At 35.7% G+C, this 23,384-nt stretch overlaps 1 protein-coding gene across 20 annotated transcripts in view; it reads right to left on the minus strand.

The window, feature by feature from the left end:
- Window positions 1-23,384, minus strand: part of BCAS3 (BCAS3 microtubule associated cell migration factor) — a 623,309-nt gene that overhangs the window by 566,964 nt on the left and 32,961 nt on the right. For all 20 annotated transcript variants that reach the window (XM_064271347.1, XM_064271344.1, XM_064271335.1 and 17 more), the window contains one exon: window positions 3,870-3,951. Coding sequence is in view for 19 of the 20 variants with exons in the window: in XM_064271344.1 (XP_064127414.1) it covers window positions 3,870-3,951 (82 nt within the window). In the remaining variant the exon portion in view is untranslated. Of the gene's footprint in view, window positions 1-3,869; window positions 3,952-23,384 lie in introns of those variants that run through there.

Below are 23,384 nucleotides of genomic sequence, written 5' to 3' on the forward strand. Positions count from 1 at the left end.
CTTGGAATTGTCTCCTGTGATTCCACTCTTCAGAGATAATTGTTATCAGCACAAAGTCTATAACACTACAAAATTTTAATTAGTATATTAAAATACACATACTAATATATTTTACTGCACAAATGAGATGTTAAGATACTCTCTTGCAACTTTCTTTTTTACTTGGAATTAGCTTCTAGAAATACAGATTTTTTGAAAATAATTATTAACATTTTTTTTTATCTAATGTAAGACTACCAATTGATTGATCATAGCTTTATGTAACACTGTGTTGAGAAATTCTAAAGCAAATCTAGGGTCACGAAGAAATTGATCAAGTATGATACCCCAGTGCATGTTGACTTGAGTAAATGTCCATTAAATAGAATGCCAACCTTCTGTGGGATAAAAGGACAGCCAAATCCTTCAGAATTTTACTTACAGTTAGGGGACAGACTTTTCAGAAACACAGAAAGGGAACTTTTCTTCCAGATCATAACTTATGGAAGATTACACCACACAACAATATTCAACAAATATTTATTAACACTTTGTATCAAGAATTCTATGAAGTACTGAAGGTATGAAAAAAGCCTATATATCTAGCAAGTAAGAGTCAAATGCGCAATTAAAACTAAAAATAATAAGTGCTATGGGCACACATACTACTGACAATGGGTAATGAGGAGGCAGGGTTAGAAGGGCAAGAGCATTCTAGAAAAGAATATAACAAATGCAAAGCACTAGAATCAAGAGAATGGATCATTAGAAAACATGAAAAAAATTCAGTATAATTATTCTTACAAAGGGGTTTTCTTGAGGCAGGGGAACAGAAGTATGGCAGGAGATGATGCTGGAAAATTACTCAGGGAAGGGATCGGGTCATTAAAGACCTAGTGAACCTGTAAAGCACTGCTGCTAAATTATTAATCCTAACAATTTGTGGATTCCTTTGTATTTTCTATATATACAATCAAATCATCTACAAATAAAGACAATTTAACTTCTTTCTGTCTAATTCTGACACCTTGTTTTGTTTTTCTTGGATAGAACCTGCAGTGCAATGGTAGAGAGAAGCAGTGATAGAAGTCATCCTCAATTGATCAAGAAGGCATTCACTGTGTCACCATTGAGTATGATGTTGGCTGAAGATTTTTTTTTTTGTAGATAACCTTTTGTATTGTTTTGTTTTTTTATCAAATTGAGGAATTTTCTTCCTATTCCTAGTTTGCTGAAAGTTTTTATCATAAATGGCTGCTGAATTTTGTCAAAGGGTTTTTCCACATCTATTGAGATAATCATATGGATTTTTGCCTTCATCCTGTCAAAGTGATCAATCACAGGGATTGATTTTCAAATGTTAACCAACCTTGCATTCCTGGAATAAATCTCATTTGGTCCTGATATATAATTCTTTTTATATATCATTGGATTCTATGTGCTAATATTTATATGTAATTTATACCAGTAAGGAAAAGAAGAGAGGGTAGGTACACAGGTGGGAAGAATTAGAAAAACCTGATAGCAGAAACAAACTGTTCTGTAGAAGAGTTAGTAAACCACATTAAGACAATCTCCCCAAAAAAGAGCAGAAAGGAAAAATAATTTTTTTTTTTTAACTTGGAAGGGGGTTTAAAAAACCAACCAAACTAAAGCCATTGCCACTGAGTCTGTTCTGACCCACAGTGACCCTATAAGACAGAGCAGAACCACCCCATAGAATTTCCAAGGAGCTGCAGGTGAATTCAAACTGCCGATTTTTTTGGTTAGCAGCCGTAGCTCTTCTTAGCCACTATACCACTAGGGTTTCCTGGAAGGGAGTTTAACACCCAAATAATATAAGTACCAGAAAGAGAGATCAAAGCAATTTCAGGGGAGTAAATCGTAACAAAATATTGAAGAAAATTTCTCAAAACTGCAGGACCCGCATTTCCACATTGAAGAGGCCTAGGATAATGGATGAGCCCAGATAAAGTACCGCAAAATTTCAGAACTCTAGGAAGAAAGCAAAGATTCTACCATCTCACAGAGAGAATAAACAAGCCACATCCAAAGAAACAGGCATCAAAATGGCATCAGAACCTTCTACCGTACCACTAGACAAATGCCATCAAAACTCTGAAGTAACATTATTTACAAATAAGTGTTTGACACCAAGAATAACTATCCATAAAGAGTCAAGAAAGAATAAAGATCTTCTCAGACAAACAAAGGCTCCCACACATCCTCTTCAGGAAGCTACTAACAGATTTATCCCAGCAAAATGAGAGAACAAAGCAAAATGAGTAAAAGAAAGGTTCCCCAGAACTATTTTTCATTACAAATTTTATGTGATCAGTTACATGTATAATTTTGATAAAAAAATAAATACAAAAAACTAGTCAAATGAATAGGTGACACAAGTAATTTTTTTGAGTTACATAAGAACACTTACCTATATAAAATTATATTTTAAATCTAACAGTACCTTTCTTAAAAGTCTATTATAGTAGAGGAATGAATCTATTGTTTTCAAATAGATAAAGTAAACTAAGCCTACCTTATAAATAAAATTCTACTAGCAATATTATCTTTTCATGCTTTGATGGATTTCTGCCCAAAGTAAAAGTAAAGTTGAACATTAAAAACTGGTATAAGCGTAAGGGTTTCATAAATAAAATGAAGGCGTGAATTACATATGCAAGAAATAAAGACACAGCAGAGTCCTCTAGTAATAAGTTCTTCTTGATTCCATGGAGGAAACCATTCAAAGAGAAAGCTGGACATCCCAAAAAACATTCTAGAAAAGAATGTTTACAGTCTCCTTTGTCAAAATATTTCACCAAAATGCACACGCAAGAGAAAATAAAGAGAAAGAGAGAGAATGCATGCTCAGATCTGTATGAACCATATAGTTCAATAGCAAAGGGAAAAATCTCCACATTACTGGAGGATATTGTTGCCTCTACACTTTCCATTTCATTTAAGCTGCTTTAATGACTAAATTAATCCCTAAAATTACTTTTGAACAATCACATGTTAGGAATTTTCAGTAAACATCATTCTCACCAATTAACTGCTTTAAAAAAGTCTTATAAGGAAGATTTTCCAGTTCAGGATAAACTTTAAAAACAGAACTAAAATATTTTAATGCACTCTTTTAAAAAAAGATTTAAAAGTATTCAAACAAGTTTAATATATTTTTTGTGTACATATGAAAATGTACCTGAGTGAATACAGGCAAATTATGAGAAAATACAAACTTTTAAAAGCTCCAGGTATTATTTAACCATCCAAATAGCAGATTTAACTTGAACCTATATTTGAATTTTTTTTAAATAAACAGAAAAAACACAATACTTCAAATACAACATGAAGAAGTATTAGCTATTAAAAGAGAGCTGCAAAGTCACAAGCCCTGACATGGGTGGAGATGCAGACAACAGAGTCATCTAAAAGACAGATAATAGTGAAAACCAAGCTCTCCAAGACAGTAAGTGTAGGGAGAGAGGAGGGGCAAAGCCAGGAGAAAAACAGAGACTTGGGGAATACCCAGAGAAGAAAGTTAATCCAGAAACATAACAAAGGGAAGAAAGATGCCAGTGAAAGCCAAGAGAGAAGAGGGCTTCAAGAAAGAGCCAGCAAAGTCAGAGGCTAAAGAGAGATCAAAGAGAATGAAGATAAATCAAAACCACAGCAGAAAGTGAATGGCCATATTGAATTGGTTAAGATTACCTATTTCCATCTCAACCGACAGAACTAAAAGTTTGGTCTTAGGGGGAGGAGGGGAAAGGGAATAGACACTTGGAGGAAGACAGACTTTAGTTATCATTCTTGGTGTCTGTAGTCCAAGACCAACAAAAGAGAAACTCTTTCTGAATGATTTGTTTTTCCTTAAGGGCTCCACTCACCAAACTGTGGAGCAGGCAAGATTCTAGCAGCTCGAATTGGGCCGTGTCGAACAGAGAAGAGTTCCTGTGCTTCCCCACTGATCTGTATAAGAGAAGACAAAAAAATTCAGTAAATAAAGACTCAGGTCCTAACATCATTATTTATGGTTGGCCAAACATATAAAAAAAAAAAAAATTTTTTTAAATACATATTAAGTACACTCAAATCTCCAATCTCCATAAATATTTTTGGAAAATTATAAGAGTACACGCTCAACATGACCAGGTACCTTCTGGAAGTCAGTAACTTTTATCTTTATTAACTACTACACGTCTGTTCAGTTCCTGCATAACTGTCTTCCATTTTAGAGCTTAGCAACTATGATTTTTTTTAATTAATATTCAGTTTTCCATGTCAGAGAGAGGTAAATATTCTTAGTATTCTGAAAAGCTGATTTTTAAACACTGTAGCAACTTTAGCAAATATGTTGTAGTAAGAGAAAAAGCAGAGCATCTAATATTGCAAATACACTCAAGCAGAATGTAATTGTAAGTTCCAGTCATGGTTCTCCAAGTAAGTAGCCGTTAACCTGGAGTAAATCATTTAAGCTATATAAGCCTATATTCTCATTTCTAAACTGAAAAGGTAAAGCTGCTAAAAAACCTCAAGGATACTTTTAATCTCAAAACTCGATGAAGAAGAAAGGTAAATATGGCAGCATCTTTAAATGTCATCATTTTTATCACTTTCTGTATACTGTATGAATGCCCATTCATTTTGAGTAATACCAGATTTATTCCTCAGGCATAAGGAATACGGTATGCTATTAATCCAAAGAGTAAGAAGCGTATGCTAACATATGTGTCAAGTGTGAAAGTAAGCGCCTTTCAAAAATGGTGGCTCAAGAGAACAGTTTGCTGCTGAACTGAAGTGTTAAACTGATTAAATTAGTATTAGTTAAGAAAGGCTCTCCGGACTAACAATAAATGGTACTATAGTTCTCAATTCATCTTCATAATCGTCTAGTATTTGATGGAATATATAATATCACATAGGGAAAATGGCAAACATTATAAAACAAGTTCTAAACAGAAAAAAACCTACGACAGATAAAGATACAGATCTGGTAAGAAGCACACTGATTTTTTTTTTTTAATAGACCTGCCAAACAAGCAGTTCAAAATATCAACAATGTATACATTATGAAGTAAAAGACTTATAAATCTTCTAATATTAAACTATAAATCTGGAGAGCTATCCTTTAGATTAGGAGTCCCTGTGTGGTTTTTGGGGTGTGGTACCTGCTGTTAACTGCTGCAACCCCAAAGTTGGAGGATGCAGAGGATGTCAGGCATGCTAGACTCTTAGGACTAATTCTGAAACAATAGCACCACCTATCACCAATTAAACATACAAAAGCTACAAACGAAGTATAGTAAATTTTAAGAACCTATTTACTATACAAATGCCTTTGTAAAGTTCAATTAAATTCTTCCAAATAAAAATAATGGCCATTATATATTACAGTTCTTAGGACTACATTTTGTTATTACGGAACAGCATTTAAAATTTAGAAATAGCCATAAAAGGTCATTTTGTTTAACCTCCTACCCAGTGTAGGTATATTCTCTGAAATATAAAAATTACAGTCTCTGATTTTAAGCACACATACTATAAAAGGTATGTATGTCAACTGCCTAATCTAATTCCATTACAGATGCATTAATGGCTATCTCTTCCTACCTGACTCATGAAATTTTAACAATAGCTAGAAGAATAAAAAATCTGCCAAGTCATTTAATTTTTGAAAATAAGTTGTTTCCTGGACAACGGATTAAATAATAGCTTTCTCTAATGTACATTATTTCTATTAACAAGGAAATGAAAATAAATTACAATACTGTAGAACATGCACTGAAACTATAATTCAGAGTAATAAAAGATATTTCTCACTTGTTACACCTATACCTATAACAAATCATACTATTCTAACTCAAAACCTATCACTCTTTACTATCATTTCCATATGCCAGAGGCCTAGCATTTAGTTTCAGGTTCTATCAAATAAAGCCTTAACATTAAAAAAAAAAAACCCTAAACATACTTAACTGACCTGCTATACTCAATTATACTGGATAATAAAAAATTAAACAAATCTGTATTGGCATTGGAAACCCTGGTGGCATAGTGCTTAAGTGCTATGGCTGCTAACCAAATGCTTGGCAGTTTGAATCTGCCAGGCGCTCCTTGGAAACTCTTATGGGGCAGTTCTCTCTGTCCTATAGGGTCAGCTATGAGTCGGAATCGACTCGACGGCACTGGGTTTGGGTTTTGGTTTGGGTATTGGCAATATCATAATACACTAAAGGTTTGTTATCACTGTATTTAATACACAAGCGCTTACTTTGTGAAGAGGTTTTTGAAAACATTTTGAAATCTGAACACACCATGCTTTTCAGCATAACAGCTTTCAAAACAAACCGAAATGCCCTATTTTGTCCTAAGCTTATTTTCTAAATGCCTCCTTGTAGATACAGCAACAGGTGAAAAAAAACACTACAACTGATTGTAAAATGCATCTAACATTTATTACCCAACCTTCATTACCTCTAAGCTAAGGCTCTAGAATCTTACTGAATTGTAAAATAAGAGAAGGGGTAAGAAACATTCTGCCACTATAGATATTTATGCGTATGTTAAAGACAGGATCGTGCAACCTACTGAAATTAGAAGCATAATTCTAAGTTATCCTCTGTGAGTTACAAATCTCTAGCTTCCCAGAGAACAGAACTCTTCAAACAGTATGTGCAAATTCTACATAAGAATATCATCTGAACAGAAACAGCGCTAACAAAGTATATATGGAGAGACCATACACATTTCAGAAAGGATGGACGTGTCCTTACAGACTCTGCCTTGGTGCTTCTCTAAGCTGCCTCTCATAACTTTATGCAGCATGTTCACTAGGAATGTTTTACTTTCAAAGAAATGAGTGTCAAAACTGATTACGTTAAAGTAAAATTTAAAAAGGCTTTCAGAAGTGATATTTTAAGTTTCTTAAAAAGAACTGTTATTGAAAATGGCAAAGAATCTCAGAGATCAGGATTTTATATATCCTGAAAAGAATTACCAGAAGCTGTAAATTCACTTTTAAACCAACAATAACAATAAATACAAGACCAGAACTACAAGGAAGGAGTGTAACAAGCAACGTTCCAGCTTCCTGGCAAATGCAGCAACTTGGAGAGAGGAGTGAACAGGGAGGAAACCTCTCCAAGAGCTCCTCATGGGTCTCTGCCTTTGTTCTTACTGGTATGTTAATTTCTGATGACAGACTTTTGTTGTTTGGGGCATAAACCGGACGTACCAGTTTGGAGGCACAATAACGAGAACAAAGAATGATTTGTTCACACCGTAGGAAAAAAATCTTTTCCAACCATAGAAAATAGCTTTCGCATGGTGAAAATATGCAAATTACATACCAAACCAAAAAGGCTGGGGGGTGAGGAGCACACGTTTAGAATCTCACAACTCAATCTAAAAAATCTAAGGCAAAGGAAATTATAACAGCCGAGACAACAATACACATATACAAATGGTTATAAAAGTTCTGGGAAAACTTTAGAAGTGTTTTCAGAGAATTTTAAAAGTAAGTGAAAGTCATCTAGGCCTAAGAACCAAACCTGTATCTTAAATCTTGATGCCTTTTCAAAGACTTTCTGACTACAAAATAGAAAATCCAATCAAATACCACGGACAATAAAAATAATGCTCTACAATACCACAGAACTGGAACAGGCATACACATTCACACCTCCACCTGACACAAGTCAAAGTACTCGCTGTGGCCTGAAATTGATTTTGGTGGGCAGAAGGGAGCAATCTTTTTATTTGCAGATAACATATATACAAAAAATATACAAAACATGAGTATGCATACATTTTAACGAGTTTTCAAAGTTTATATACCTTTGTTACCACCACAGACATCAAGAAACAGAACATTCTGGGTACTGAAGTTCCCTCCACTCCACTTCCCAGTCACTACCATCAACCCAAGAGTAACCATAACCAGTATCCCAACTTCTAATATTTTACATAAGCTTTACTTGTTAAATGGATCACATTATGTACTCTTTTGTGAGTGATTTCATGGCTTATCATTATGCTTATGAAATTCATCGATACTCTTCCTTATGGTTGTAGTTTCTTCATTTCTGTTACTATATGGATTCCCATTATGTGAAAACACTATGATTTATCCATTCTACTACTGACGGACTTCTGGGTTCTTTCTAGTTTGGGGCTCTTAAGATGTCAGGAAAACTGTGAAATAGTTTGAAATGGGAAAAAGATTATCAGGTGTTCTTTCAACGGATTATCAACAATTATCTAGTGGACACTTTGGAGTTATCTGATTGTATAGGGATCTGCACTTTTGTCTTCAATTGGGTTATTTTACAATTTTATAAACTGTAAAAAACTGGTAGTAACGCAATTAATTCTTGTCCATAGAAATGCAAATTAGTATTGTCTGGTAGACAATAAATTGAATTTCACCCTATGACAAAGATGATTCCAAACAATACAGTTAGTACTAACAGGATATTGTATGAATCCCTGGGTGTCCCAAATGGTTAAGCACTGGACTACTAACCAAAAGGTTGTAGTTCAAACCCAACCCGAGGTGCCTCAAAAGTAAGGCCTGGCAATCTGCTTTTGAAAGATCACAGCGTTCAAAACTAAGGAGCACAGTTCTACTCTGCACTCTTGGGGTCAATGTGAGTCAGAATCTACTTGCCTGCAACTAACAATAATGAGGATATTAACCAGGTTTGTGTCTACCAGCAAATTCATTTTAACATTCATCAACGGCAGCGGGTTTTTTTTTTTTTTAATATATGTCTTCATATCCTCCTTTGAACTCATTGTAACAACTTGCCTAATACCTCATTAATGAGCTGAATAAAATCTATGATACATGTTCCTTTATAGCTGTAGGAGAGCCATGATTATAGCTTTTTGAAAATAACAAAGAATACAGCTATGAATATTCTTGCACATGTCTTTTGAGGAGTATGCATATGCATTTCTTTTGGGTATATATGTAGTAGTGGAACTGCTGGATAATAGGGTAAGCACATGTACACCTTTAGTAGATCCTAACAAAGTAGTTTCCCAAAGTGATTGCGCTGATTTCCACTTCCACCAGCAATGTATGAGAGCTCTATCTGCCCCATATCCTAACCAACTAATACTGCTGTCAGCCGTTCGAGAGGATGTGTAATGGCATCTCACTATGGTTTTAATGTGCATTTTCCTCATGACTCAGGAGGCTGACTGGACACCTTTCACATGCTTATTGGCCACTTAGTTATCCCATTTTAAGGAATGAAGACCTGGTAGCATGGTGGTTAAGAGCTCAGCTGCTAACCAAAACGTCAGCAGTTTGAATCCACCAGCCACCCCTTGGAAACCCTACAGGGCAGTTCTACTCTGTCCTATAGGGTCACTATGAGTCAGAATTGACTCGACGGCAAGAAGTTATTTCATGGAATATCCATAAAAGTCTCTCGCCCTATTTATCGAGCTGTCTGATTTTTACGAAATTATGGATTTACATCTATTATGCCTGGTGAATGATAAATCAGTCTCCTCTGGAAAAGTAACTCTGCCTCCAACTAAATACTTTATGGCAGTGGCCCTCCATCAGGACAGATGATGTAAGCCTTTTGTACCAAAGCACTCCTGATTTCCAGGAGTAGAATATGATATGATAAACAGGATAGAATATGAATGAATTTCAAGACCTCATTTCAATAGCTCTTGAAAAAGGCAGAGCTTTTTGTTCCTAATCAAATTCATATCTTAATTCTAAATTCAGTAATAAGCACTGGGTCTATCTTTTTCTTCTACTAAGGTGGAATGGCTAGATTATAGCACCATGATGTCCCCTGAAGTAGAAAAATATTGACAGTAAAAATTAACACAGAGACAAGCAAAGTAAATTCAGTCCCTGTTAAAGACAGAAAACATCCAAAAATTTATCTTTCCCTATAACTCAGTTGAAATACAAAAGATAATCTGATTACTAGTTCTTTTTCTTGATACTTTAACAAGTTGTCACCTTTAAAATGAAAAAAAAAAAAAAAAAACCTCTTTTTAAGGTGGTATTTTACCTATTTTTTCAAAATGACTACAGTATACATAGCTAACTATTTCCAAGGCTGGGAATATGAATTAAAAGACCAAGCCAACAGACATGAAAGACAATAGGAAAAAACTCCTCACATCCATCTCAAGTACACCTTGCCTTTCAGTCAAAAATACCTTTCATGATTAATCCAAGGGACTGGAGAAACCCTGAGACACCCTTTCAGCTCAGTAATGAAGTCACTCCTGCAGTTCTCCCTTCGGCCAAAGATTATACAGGCCCATTAAACAAAATGAGACTTAAGGGGCACACCAGCCCAGGGGCAAGGACTAGAAGGCAGGAGGGGACAGGAAAGCTGGTAATAGGAAACCCAAGATTCAGATGGGAGAGTGTTGACATGTCGTGGGGTTGTTAACCAATGTCATAAAACAATATGTGTACTAACTGTTTAACGAGAAACTAGTTTGTTCTGTAAACCATCATCATTTAAGGTACAATAAAAAATAAATACGGAAAAAAATTTTTTCACTTCATATTCCTCTTCTTATATATGGGTAAATAACACTTCTGGTTCTACATGGGAACAATAAGCAACCAATACCTGACACAAGAGGGAGCTTCATTCTTATTCCCAAAACCATGGCCTGTGGGTAAGTGCATAGAATATGCCAGGTCATCATTTACAAATACCACACATAAATAACATTAATGATTCTAACACAGGGAAATGTTCTAACAGCAAGTAAACTGGAGTTGTGTTTATTAAGCTATATGAATCTGCTAAATGAGTCTGATAATATCTATCTAACAGGGCAGCGACAATGATTAAATTATGTATTTAAAAGTGCATGACATAGATGTCATTAAATAAACAATAATTAAACTAAGAAAATATCTGTTGAATCAATGAATAAATGACTTTGCATCTATCCATATCAGCTTGGTAAACTGGCAAGAATAATGACTAGCCTCATTATTTCCACCGTAGTGGTACTTAGCCTTGGCCCTACTGTTCTCAAATCATGTTATTTAATAACTGGAAACATGTTACAGTACCATTTCACAGAACACATTTTGGTACAACTCAGTTCTTGACCCAACAGATATATTATGTCCTATGCTGTATGGCACTGGTTTTTTTTTATATTTTACAGCCCTCAAGAAAAGGACTATCGCCAAGGTGGTAAGCAAAATCTCATCTATGCAGCCTTTTCCACTAATCTACAGACTCCTACTCAAGATCAAACCAGTCTATACCCTCTAGCAAATATTCCACACTTATTCCAACTTCTATGCATTTATATAATGTTTTTAGCTTTTAGCTGCAACATGTTTTCTTTACGACTAGTTATTTAAAAGTAGCCAATATAAATATACATGTCTATAAAACAAAAAACCCACTGCCATGGAGTGAATGCTGTCTCACAGCGAGCCTACAGGACAGAGTAGAACTACCCTATAGGGTTTTCAAGGCGTAATCTTTAAGGAAGCAGACTGCCACATCTTTCTCCCGCAAAGTGGCTGCTGGGTTTCAACCGCTGACTTTTTGGTTAGTAGACGAGCTGTCAAACACTGAGCTGCCAGAGCTCCTTGTATAGTTATCAATCTTTTCTATTTGTGTCATTCATACTAATCATACAGACACAACTGAAATGAAGTTCCTTAAAAAGAGTCTTTTTTTTTTTATCTTGAAAAGTAACACCAATAAAATTTTTGAATTAGAAAGAAAAGGAGGGAGAAATATGGTCATTTTAGTCAGGAACTCAGTTACTAAAGCAACAAAAGACCTTACCTATCTACACAAGTGGACATTGTAACTACAAAGCAATCTCTAATAAGCTGACAGCCTCGCCCTAGAATCACCCTGTGAGTCAATCTGGTGATATCTGTTCATTTAGGAGATAAGAAAACAAGAAAAAAAATTGCAGACCTAATGTTAAACTGACCAGCCCAAAGAGGCATTAAGCTCTCCTTTTAATACAATGCACTCAGAACAGTTTTTAAACTCAAGTCTCTTTGCTCTAACAAGTTACTGCCAGTTTGCTATTCTGTGTTACAGTTCTGCTCCAACAATTTTAAAAAACTTAAGATAGCACAGCTCAAGGGAAGTATTCTTAATAGAAAAAAGCAGTCTTTTTGAAAGTTCCTAAAATTAAGGGAAAAAAGGGAGACAAGTTTTTGCCTTCCTAACCACAAATGCTTCAGTTAATGTCAGAGTGTCAGTATCTCCATAACCCTCTCTGTATACCAGCAAAGAAAAAAATGCAAACCACAAAAACCACCTAAAATGCATATTTGTGAGAACTAACAACTTATAGAACAGATATTTGCTAACCACATAAAGGAGACTGCAACCCAGTCTGTATTTTGGTCTTGACACTAAATTCAAAATACAAAATTTGAGGCAAGACGGAAGTGAGTTTCAAGAACAATATGAAAACCACAGAACCCAAATAATGAATGGAACTTGTAATCATATTTTCATACTTCTAATTTTTGCACACATAGACAGGAGTATTTTAAGACTACTTTAACCTTTCCCCTTCAGTCTGATTTTCGAAAAGGAAGATCAAAGAAGAGCAGTTTGAACTCACACGTTCCTCCCGTTATGCAACACAAATTTAGACATTACACTTCAAAACCCAGCCATTACTTCAGCACCCACCAATCCAAATATCATTCCAGTCCTTTGAAGCAGACCTAATGGTATCTTCCATTTGCAAGTAACACTTCTGTAGTCAAAAGATCTTACTCAGGGTAGATGTTAATGTAAAACCACTCAGACTACACAGACACACACGCCTGGAGGCAGGCTGGAAGGTGTTCAGAAGTCAATGTAACACCATTACTGAGAGTGTCAGCCTAGCAGCTGTCATAAACACTTCATAATCACTCAGACACACAAACTGGATTCCCTTTAACTCATTATTTTTATTACATGCTGAATAGGTGTCCAACTGAAAAGAGAAAACAGTACCCAAGATAAGCCAATTTTGGCATATATCCTTTTTCCACTTTTAAAAGACTTAGTTTGTTATATTTTGTTGGTATTGTAAGCCTATCCTGGTATAGCCTGTTGATTAAAAGAAGATCATTTTGCAATAGATACCTAACCAAGGAAAAACCAATTATATTAAATATAAGCCTAATATTTTTCTCCTACAAAATAGGTATCATACTAACTTGTAAGATTGGCAACATGATTAAAAATGACTGACAATACCAATGGTAGCAAGTGGAACAACTGGAACTCTCAGATATCGGAGACAGAAGTGCATAATGGAACCAATGTGTATCAAAAGGAGAATAGATAAGCTGTGGTATAGTCAAACAGTGGAATAAAACACATTGATAAAAATTAAAACACACAAAACATGATGAATCTAAGAAATAAGGTGACAAAAAACTATGCAAGCCTAAAAGAGTATGTACTACATGGTTATATATATATACACACACACACACACACATATATATATATGAAGATCAATACAGGCAAAACTAATCTATGGTCAGAATAGTCATTACCTAGGGGAATGGTGAGAACTGACTGGAGAACTTTCAGTCAGTGAGAAAAATGTCCTACATTTTGTTCCCAGTGGTGATGGTATATGTGCATACAGACACACAACATACATACATAATAGAAAAACACACACACATGAGCACAGGAGAAAAGTCATTGAGTTAAACCTGAGACTTGTACCTTTTATGGTATGCATATTTAGTCTTAATTTTTTAAATGTACAGACTGGGAGAAAGTATCTACAAAACATATCTGATAAAGGACATAAATCCAAAAATATACAGTGAACTCTTAAAACTCAACAGCAAGAAAACAAACAATCCAATTAAGAAGTAGTCAAGGATTCTGAAAGTAACCTCAACACAGATATACAGATGGCAAATAAGCACACAAAATAATGCTCCACATTACATGTCATTAACCAAAACCAAACCCACTGGCATCGAGTGATTCAGTCTCATGGTGGTCCTAAAAAACAGAGTAGAACTGCCCCATAGGCTTTCCAAGGAGTGCCTGGTGGATTCGATCTGCTAACCTTTTGTTTAGCAGCCAAGGTTTTAACCGCTGCACCACCAAAGCTCCTTTATATGTCATTAGCAAATTGCAAATGAAACAACAATGAGATATCACCACCTCCTATTAACCCCCCCTCAAAAAAACCCACCTATTACTAAAATCTAAAACACTGACAACATCAAATGCCGCTGAGGACGTGCGGCAACAGGAACTCTCATCTGAGGCTGTGGGAATGCAAAATAGTAAACCCATTCTGGAAGGTAGTTTAGCAGTTTCTTAAAAAACTAAACACGTCTTACCATACGATCCAGCAATCAAGCTTCTAGGTATCTACCTCAATGAGATAAAAGCTATGTCCACACCAAAACCTGCACACAAATGTTCATACCAGCTTTAGTCATAATTGCCGAAAGCCAGAAGCAACCAAGACGTTTTTCAACAGATGAATGGAGAAACAACCTGTGGTTCATCCGCACAAAAGGGATTATTTAGCCAATAAAAAGGAATAAGCTATCAAGTCACAAAAAGACCTAGAGGACCCTTAAACGCATATTGCTAAGTGAAGGAATCCAGTCTGAAAAGGTGATATACTGTGATTTCAACTATATGACATTCTAGAAAAAATAAAATGATAGAGGCAGCAAAAAGATCAGTGGTTGCCAGGGCTTGGGCAGAATGGGAGAAGGGTGAGTAGGCGGAGCACAGGAGATTTTTAGGACAGTAAAACTATTCTGCATGATACTGCAATGGTGAACACATGAAATTATGCATTCATAGAACTATACAACACAAAGAATAAATGTAATCTATATAATGTAAACTATGATCTTCAGTTAATAATAATGTATCAATATTTGTTTAATTCTAGCAAATGTATCACAACAACGCAAAACCTTAACAGGAGAAACGGGGAGAGGAATACATGGGAACTCTCTATACTTTCCATTCCATTTTTCTGTAACCCTAAAACTGCCCTATTCCATCAGACTATTCAGATGGGAAATTATATATATATATATATATATATATATATATATATATATATATATATATATGGAAAGAAATATTTTTTTTACACAGCATGGGAAAAAAGTTTATTCACAATAGCAACCAAAATATCAAATATCTGAAAATAATCTTAACAAGAAGAGTACAGGGTTTCAAAAAGAAAAGCTGTAACACTTTACTGAATAATTCAAATAAAGCCACTGTGTCTTAAGATAAGAAAACTCAGTATTGTAAAAACATCAGTCTTCTCCAAATTAATCTACACATTTCTGATAACTGCAATCAAAATCTCAGTAGAGGGTTTGGGAAGAATTTGATAAAATGAATCTAACATTAATTTACATAAATAAATGTGCGGAAATCTAAAAGAAAATCGGGGTGGGAAGACTGAATTAGAGCAGGAGGTGCCTGCCATATCAAATATGAAAAAACACTTTTTAAACCTATAGTAATTTTAGCAATAAGGTACTGGTATAAACAGAGCAAAGAAACAGAAGAGAAAATCCAATTGGTGTTTCAAGTCAGTAGGAGAAAGAAGGTGCTTTTCAAGAAATTATGTGGGAATAATTGTGTTCTTTTGAAATGACTTGATTACTGAAATATTGAAAACATTAAAAATTTCCATATGTCAAAAATACTATATAATGTAAATATTTACAGGAAAAAAAAGTAACTCTACAGTGATGATATCTGGCCCCTGTTACATTAACCAAATCATTAAACCTAATATTACCAATATTGAGACAAACCAATATCATGTGCATCCTGCTAACATCAATGAGAAGGATCAATGCAGTGGTATTTCTGCCAAAATAAATAAATAACCTAAACCCAGTCATGAGGAAAAAGCAGCCAAACACAGAGCTATTCTACAAAATAACTCTCCTATGGCACAGTGGTTAAAAGTTTGGCTGCTAACCAAAAGGTCGGCAGTTTGAATCCTTTGGAAACCCTACGGGGGCAGTTCTACTCTGTCCTACAGGGTTGCTATGAATCGGAATCAACTTGACAGCAACAGGGTTTTATGCTCTTTTTAAAACGTCTAGGTCAAGGAAGAAAACACTGAGGAACTGATCCACATTAACGTAAAAAAAAACAAAGATACACTAAATTGATACCCTGGATTGGATCCTACACCTAGAAAAAAATCATAACTATAAAGAAAACTATCAGGACAACTGATGAAATTTGAATATGGAACACGGATTACATAAAAGTCCTATGGGTGCACCTGACCCAAGCCATGGTATTTTCAATAGACTCATACACATACAAAAGCTGGACAATAAAAAAGGAAGGCCGAAGAAGAACTGACGCATTTGAATTATGGTGTTGTCAAAAAATACTGAATATACCACGGACTGCCAGAGAACGAACAAATCTGTATTGGAAAAAGTACAGACAGAATGTTCCTTTGAAGCAAGGATGGCAAGACTCTGTCTTGCTTACATTGGATATGTTATCAACAGGGGCCAACCCCCAGAGAACATCATACTTGGTAAAGTAGTGGGTCAGCGAAAAAGAGGAAGGCCCTCAATGAGATGAGTGGCTGCAACAATGGGCTCAAACATACCTACTATTATAAGGATGGCACAGGACACAGTAATGTTTTGTTCTGTTATACATGGGGTCACTTTGAGTTGGAACCACCAACAACATTGTACCAAATGTAAATATCCTAGTTTTGATAATTGTGCTGTGGTTCTATAATATAATGTGCATGTTCTTAGGAAATATACACTGAATTTTTAATGGAAAAGGATATGATTTCTCCAACTTACAAATGGTTCAGGAAAAAATTACATGCATAAATAGATAAAAATATTGAGAATATTGATAAACCATAATTGGTGAATCTGGGTAGAAGATATATGGGAGCTCCTTGTAGTTGTCAAAGGTTTTTTCTGAAAGTCTGAAATTATTGCAAAATAAAAAGCATTTTAAAAATCCCACAACGAGATCCCAACATATACCCAGTAGAATGGCTAAAATTAAAAAGACTGACAACACCAAGTATTGATGAGACTGTGGAGCAAATGGAATTTTCATACATTGCTGGTGGGATTACATGTTGGCAAAACCACTGTGGAAACTGTTTGGCAGTATCTACTAGAGTGAAACATACACCTACCCTAACAATTCTACTTCTAGGTCTACTCCCAGAAGAAATGAGTATATATGTCCACCAAAAGACGTACATGAAAAGTTCAGAGCTGCTTTATTCATAAAACTTCTAAACTGAAAACCAAAATGTTTATCAGCGGTGTAATGAATTTTTTTAAAAGACAATGCATTCATATGATAGAATACTACACAGGAAAAATAAGAACAAATTACTGCTACACATAATAATGTGAATGAATCTCACAGCCATAATGTTAAGGGAAAGAAGCCAAACATAAGAGTACATCCTGTGTTAACTATTTATCATACTTTTATGAAATAGATGAATAGGAAAAAAAAACTAAATCTATGGTGAGAAAAGTTATAATAATGGTTAACTGGGGGGTGCAAGGGCAGTATTGACTGGGAAAGGGCATGAGGGATTCTTCTGAGGTTCTGGAAACATTGTATCTTAATCTGGGTGATGGTTAGGAGGTTATTTACATACACAAAAATTCATTAAGCTGTATGCTTAAAATTTATGTAATTTCCTGCATGCATATAGAATAAAATTTACAGCAAAAGAATAAATGCCTTCCACAGACTCAAAGTTTAGCTGTGTCCAAAGAATATCTTCTGTTTTAGAGTAGAAAAACATGAAAAATATTTTAAACAAGAAAAAGTTCAATTTATACTAATAAATTTAAACTCACAAAAAGTGGACAGTCTATGCCAAAGCAACAAAAATACAACAAATAAACTCATTATAAGAACACAAGGAAATAATCAAATTTCAGATGCAAGACTTCTCCAAAGTGGTAATTATGGGACTTCATAAGGAATATACTGTAAAAAAATTTTCCTCTACCAACATAGGTAGATTACAGAAGTTATTTCAACATTATTCATCATTTCTGCTACTATTCATTCCCTGACATCCAATTCCCTTGCACTACATATGATTACAAAGCCATTCATTATTTCTTTTTCTAGTAAAAGGTTAGATCAAACAAAATAAGGCCCTATTTCCAACAAGGGCAATTTTTTGATTGGGCTCATGTTATGGGTTGATTTGTATCCTCAAAAAGTTGTGTTGATCTATAGGCATATGTCTACACATTTGTGTGTGCTGCATACATATCTACATATATAACAAACCACACAGGGAACAGAGTTATGGAGGCTTCTAGACGTATCCAAACAACTCCTGGGATTGGTTTACTTGGTCAAAAGGCTTGGGACCATAGTCTCATGGGACAACTTAGTCAAGTCGCATAGCATAGTTCACAAAGATAATGCTCTACTTTCAAGTTTGGTGAGTAGTGTCTTGGGTCTTAAAAGCTTGAGAGCTGCCATTTATTGGTCTCTCTTCTTCTTTTTCTATATTCATATGGAACAAAAAGATAATCAAAGAAATCAAAGGCTCAAAGAAGAAACTAGTCCAAGGGACTAACAGCCCACACAAACCACAACCTCTTTTAACCTGAGACCAGAAGAACTAGATGGTGCCCAGCTACCACCACTGATCATTCTGACCAGGGATACAACATAAGGTCCCTGACAGAATGGGAGAAAAATGTAGAACAAAACTCAAATTCCTAAAAAAGGCCAGACCTACCAGACCAACAGAGACTAGAGGAACCTCTGAGATTATCACCCTAAAATACCCTTTGAACTTAGATCTGAAGCTATTTCTGCTAGGTCATCTTTCAGCCAAATAATAGGCTGGCTTATAAAATAAACAATATCACCCATGAGTAATGTGCTTCCTTAAACAATTAACTATGATGAGACCAAACAGTTAACACTTACCAAAAGCAAAGATGAGAAGGAATGGAAGGGAAAGGAAGCTAGAGCAATGGAAATAGAACAAACAAAATAGAAATAATAAGAATGCTGACACATTGTAAAAATTGTAACTGTAATTGTAACTCAATGGCACTGAACAATTTGTATAAAAATTTTTAAAGAGGAACCTAATTTGCTGTGTAAGCTTTCAACTATAACACAAAAAAAAATTATTAAAAAACAAATAAATATATTTGTGTGTGTTGAAATCCTGATCCCTGGTACCTGTGAATACGACCTTGTTTGGAAATAGTCTTTGAAGGTGTTATTGGTTAACAGTAGGTCACACTGGAATAGGTGGACCCTAACCCAATATAACTCATGTCCTTATAAAAAAAAAAGGAAGACACACAGAGACAACCACACACAGAGAATGAAGTCGGCCATGTGACGACAGAGACAGAGACTGACCAAAAAATTTTCGGCAAGGACTGTGAGGAAGTACAGGGACGGATCTTCCCCTACAGCCTTCAGAGAGAGCATGGTCTCTCTGACTTCAGAATTCTAGCCTCCAGAACCTGAGACAACACTTTCTGTTGTTTTAAGCCACCCAGATTGTGGCACTTTGTTACAGCAGCCCTAGGAAACTGATACAGCTAATTCAAACTTTGTCTGCTTACCAGTGTATCCAAAATTCTTGATCTTGTACTGCACCCAACTGAACGCATAACAATTGTTTCCTGGCTAGCAATCTCAACATGACAAGGTCTACTGGCACTCGACTTCTCATAAATAATAGGCTGATGGATATTTACCTCAAATATGATTTGTATGTTTTGCAAATATTTCCTTTCAAAAGCAGCTGTACTTTTCTTAGCTCAATGTGTTAGTGACACCTAGTGTCACATTTTTGAAGTACACACAAAGCTCCAAGAAAACAAATGCTAACTTTAAAGGCTAAAATATACTATTTCATGCAGTTCAACTGCCATCTTCTAGGAGCTGTAATGAAAACATTTTCAAGAATTATTTTTTAAATATTAAGTATTTCAAGAGAAGATGAGAAAACTAAGCAGCCATTTTAAGAGAGTAAAAAAAGGGTTTGGAAAAATACCAGATGACTTTAAATTTGAAACTTTTCTCATATAAGACACTATAAAATGCATGTTTTTCCCTTCCATAATTTTTAACACAATGTAAATCTAAATGTAATAATCAAATTCTATTTCTTCTAAAACTACACCATCTTGCATTAAAGGCAGTACCAACCCTAGGTCAAGAACTTGGAAACATCTTTTACAACTCTTTCTTCCCTTCTAAATGTCTTATCAGTTAACAAAGTTTTCTGTAATACTCTCACAAACAATACCTTAGTTCACCTCACACGTAGATGATGTTGCAACTGACTCCCTGCGGCCACCACAAGATCAGTCTTTACTAAATACTGCTTTGGAATGTATCTGCTACTGGCTGAAACATTAAGTCCAGCTCCTCAGTCTGCAATTCAAACTCCTTAAAACTTGTACATCCCATTCTATCCCCACCTACAGTGTAACAACCTTTAAAATGAATGTTAATAATCGCTGGGATACTATTTGTATTAAATGAAATAGTACATGATTGTGCAATGTCTAAAACACACTCATTGTCATCAACAACTCCTCCTAGAACTGGATGTCCTATTGATAGGGGTTCTATCAAATCATTTGTTACAAAGAACAATTTTTTGTTTTTGTTTTTAATGTAGTTTTGCTTTTTTAATTTCCAATCTGGCACAATTAGATATTTTTGTACACTACAAACTCACGAGTTTGGACGATGTACACTGGCAAATAGCTATAAGCCAAAACAAACCAAACCCTTTGCTGTCGAGCCAATTCTGACTCATAGCGACCCTACAGGACAGAAAGAACTGCCCCACGGAGTTTCCAAGGAGCGCCTGGTGGATTCAAACTGCTGACCCTTTGGTTAGCATCTGTAGCACTTAGCCACTATGCCACCAGGGTTTCTGCAAATGGTTATAGGCTTCCCAAAAGCTAACTCCCATTTTCTGTGTTTACTCCTTGCAGCCAGTTACAAATACGTCACTGACTGTCACCAGTTCCTGGACCAGCACCAGTCCATAGTCCACACTTTCAGAACTATTTAAAACCAAACTCACTATCTTTCCACCCAAATCCGCTCCTTATCATATCTTTTCTATTTTTATAAGACATATTATTGTCTACCTCTGACTAAAATCCTCCAATGACTTCTAAAACTCAATTTAAAAAAAATTTTTTTAATGGACAAAAAAACTGTACAGGTAACTAAGTCATAAAAAAAATACTAATGGCCAACAAACACATAAATAAGGGAAACGGTAATTAAAACAACAACAGCTAAAATTATAAAGGTAGACAGTACCATATGTGGTGAGGTTGTGGAACAACTGGAATTCTGAGATATTGTTGGTGGGAATGTAAAATGGCATAACCAATTTGGAAAAAGATCTGGAAATTTGTTTAAAAAAAAAAAACTAAATACATTCCTATCCTATGAAGCAGCAATTCTACTCCTAGGTTACCTAAAAGAAATTAACGCATGGGTTTACAAAAAGACCTACATATTATGATCCCAGCAGCTTTATTCATATTAGGCACAAACTGGAAACAACCCAGCTGTCCATCAATAAGTTACACATTCCAATCCATACACTGGAACACTACTCATCAATAAAAAGGAGCGAACTATTGAAACACAACACGGGTGAATCTCACAAACATTATGCAGCATGAACGAAGCCTTACGCAAAAAGAATACATAGTGTAAAATGATATAGGAAGACCTAGAACAAACAAAACTAATCTACACTGGAAAAAAATCAGAAAACTGGTTGCTTCTGGGGAATGTGGAAGCAAAAATTGCCTGGAAACATGCACAGGGGGAATTTATTGGGTGATGATCATATTGTATATCTTGTATATAATACCTATCTTTTGTTTGTTTGCCACTGAGCTCTATGTAGGATCATTTTGTTGCTTGCTGTTTTTCCTGTTAGGTGCCCTCAAGTTGGTTCGGACTCATAGCGACCCTATGAACAACAGAATGAAACACTGCCCAGTCCTGCACCATCTTCACAACCATTGTTATACTTGAGCCCAGTGTTACAGTCACTGTATCAATCCATCTCATTGAGAGTCTTCTTCTTTTTCAATGGCCCTCTACTTTACCAAGCATGATGTCCTTCTCCAGGAATCAGTCCTTCCTGATAACATGTCCAAAGTATGTAAGATGAAGTCTCACCATCATTGCTTCTAAGAAGCATTTGGTACTTTTTCCCAGACAGATTTGTTCACTCTTCTGACAGTCCATGGTGTATTCAATATTCTTTGCCAACGTCAGAATTCAACGCCATCAATTCTTCTTCGGTCTTCCTTATTCATTGTCCAGCTTTCGCATACATATGAGATAACTGAAAAACCCATGGCTTGGGTCAGGCACACCTTAGTCTTCAAGGTGACATCTTTGCTTTTCAATACTTTATAGAGGTCTTTTGCAGCAGATTTGCCTAATGCAATGCGACTTTTGATTTCTTGACTGCTGCTTCCATGGCTGTTGATTGTGGATCCAACTAAAATGAACTCCTTGACAACTTCAATCTTCTCCCCATTTATGATGTTCTTGCTTATTGGTCCAGTTGTGAGGATTTTTGTTTTCCTTACGTTGAGGTGCAATCCATACTGAAGGCTGTGATCTTTGGATTTAATTCCTGTGTATTCCATCTGGCGAAGTTAATGTATATGGTATCTTCATCAGTAAGTGCTTCAAGTCTTCTCCACTTTCAGCAAACCAGGTTTTGTCATGCATAATGCAGGTTGTTAATGAGTCTTCCTCCAATCTTGATGCCCTGTCCTTCATAGAGTCCAGGTTCTGGGATTATTTGATCAGCAAACAGATTGAATAGGTATGGTAAAAGGATACAACCCTGACACACACCTTTCCTGACTTTAAATCACACAGTATACCCTTGTTCTGTTTGAACAACTGCCTGTTGGTCTATGTACAGGTTCCTCATGAGCAGAATTAAGTGTTCTGGAATTCCCATTTGTCACGGATTGAATTAGGTCCCCCCAAAAATATGTGCATCAACTTAGTTAGGCCATGATTCCATGATGGTGTGGTTGTCCTCCATTTTGTGACTGTAATCTTATGTTAAGAGGATTAGGGTAGGATTTTAACACCACCCTTACTCAGGTCACCTCCCTGATCCAATGTAAAGGGAGTTTCCCTGGGGTGCGGCCTGCACCACCTTTTATCTCTTAAGAGATGAAAGGAAAGAGAAGCAAGCAGAGAGTTGGGGACCTCATACCACCAAGAAAGCAGCACCAGGAGCAGAGCACGTCCTTTGCACCCGGGGTCCCTGTGCCTGAGAAGCTCTTCAACCAGGGGAAGATTGAA

This window comes from Loxodonta africana, chromosome 18 (assembly GCF_030014295.1).
Source record: "Loxodonta africana isolate mLoxAfr1 chromosome 18, mLoxAfr1.hap2, whole genome shotgun sequence".
Lineage (NCBI taxonomy): Eukaryota > Metazoa > Chordata > Mammalia > Proboscidea > Elephantidae > Loxodonta > Loxodonta africana.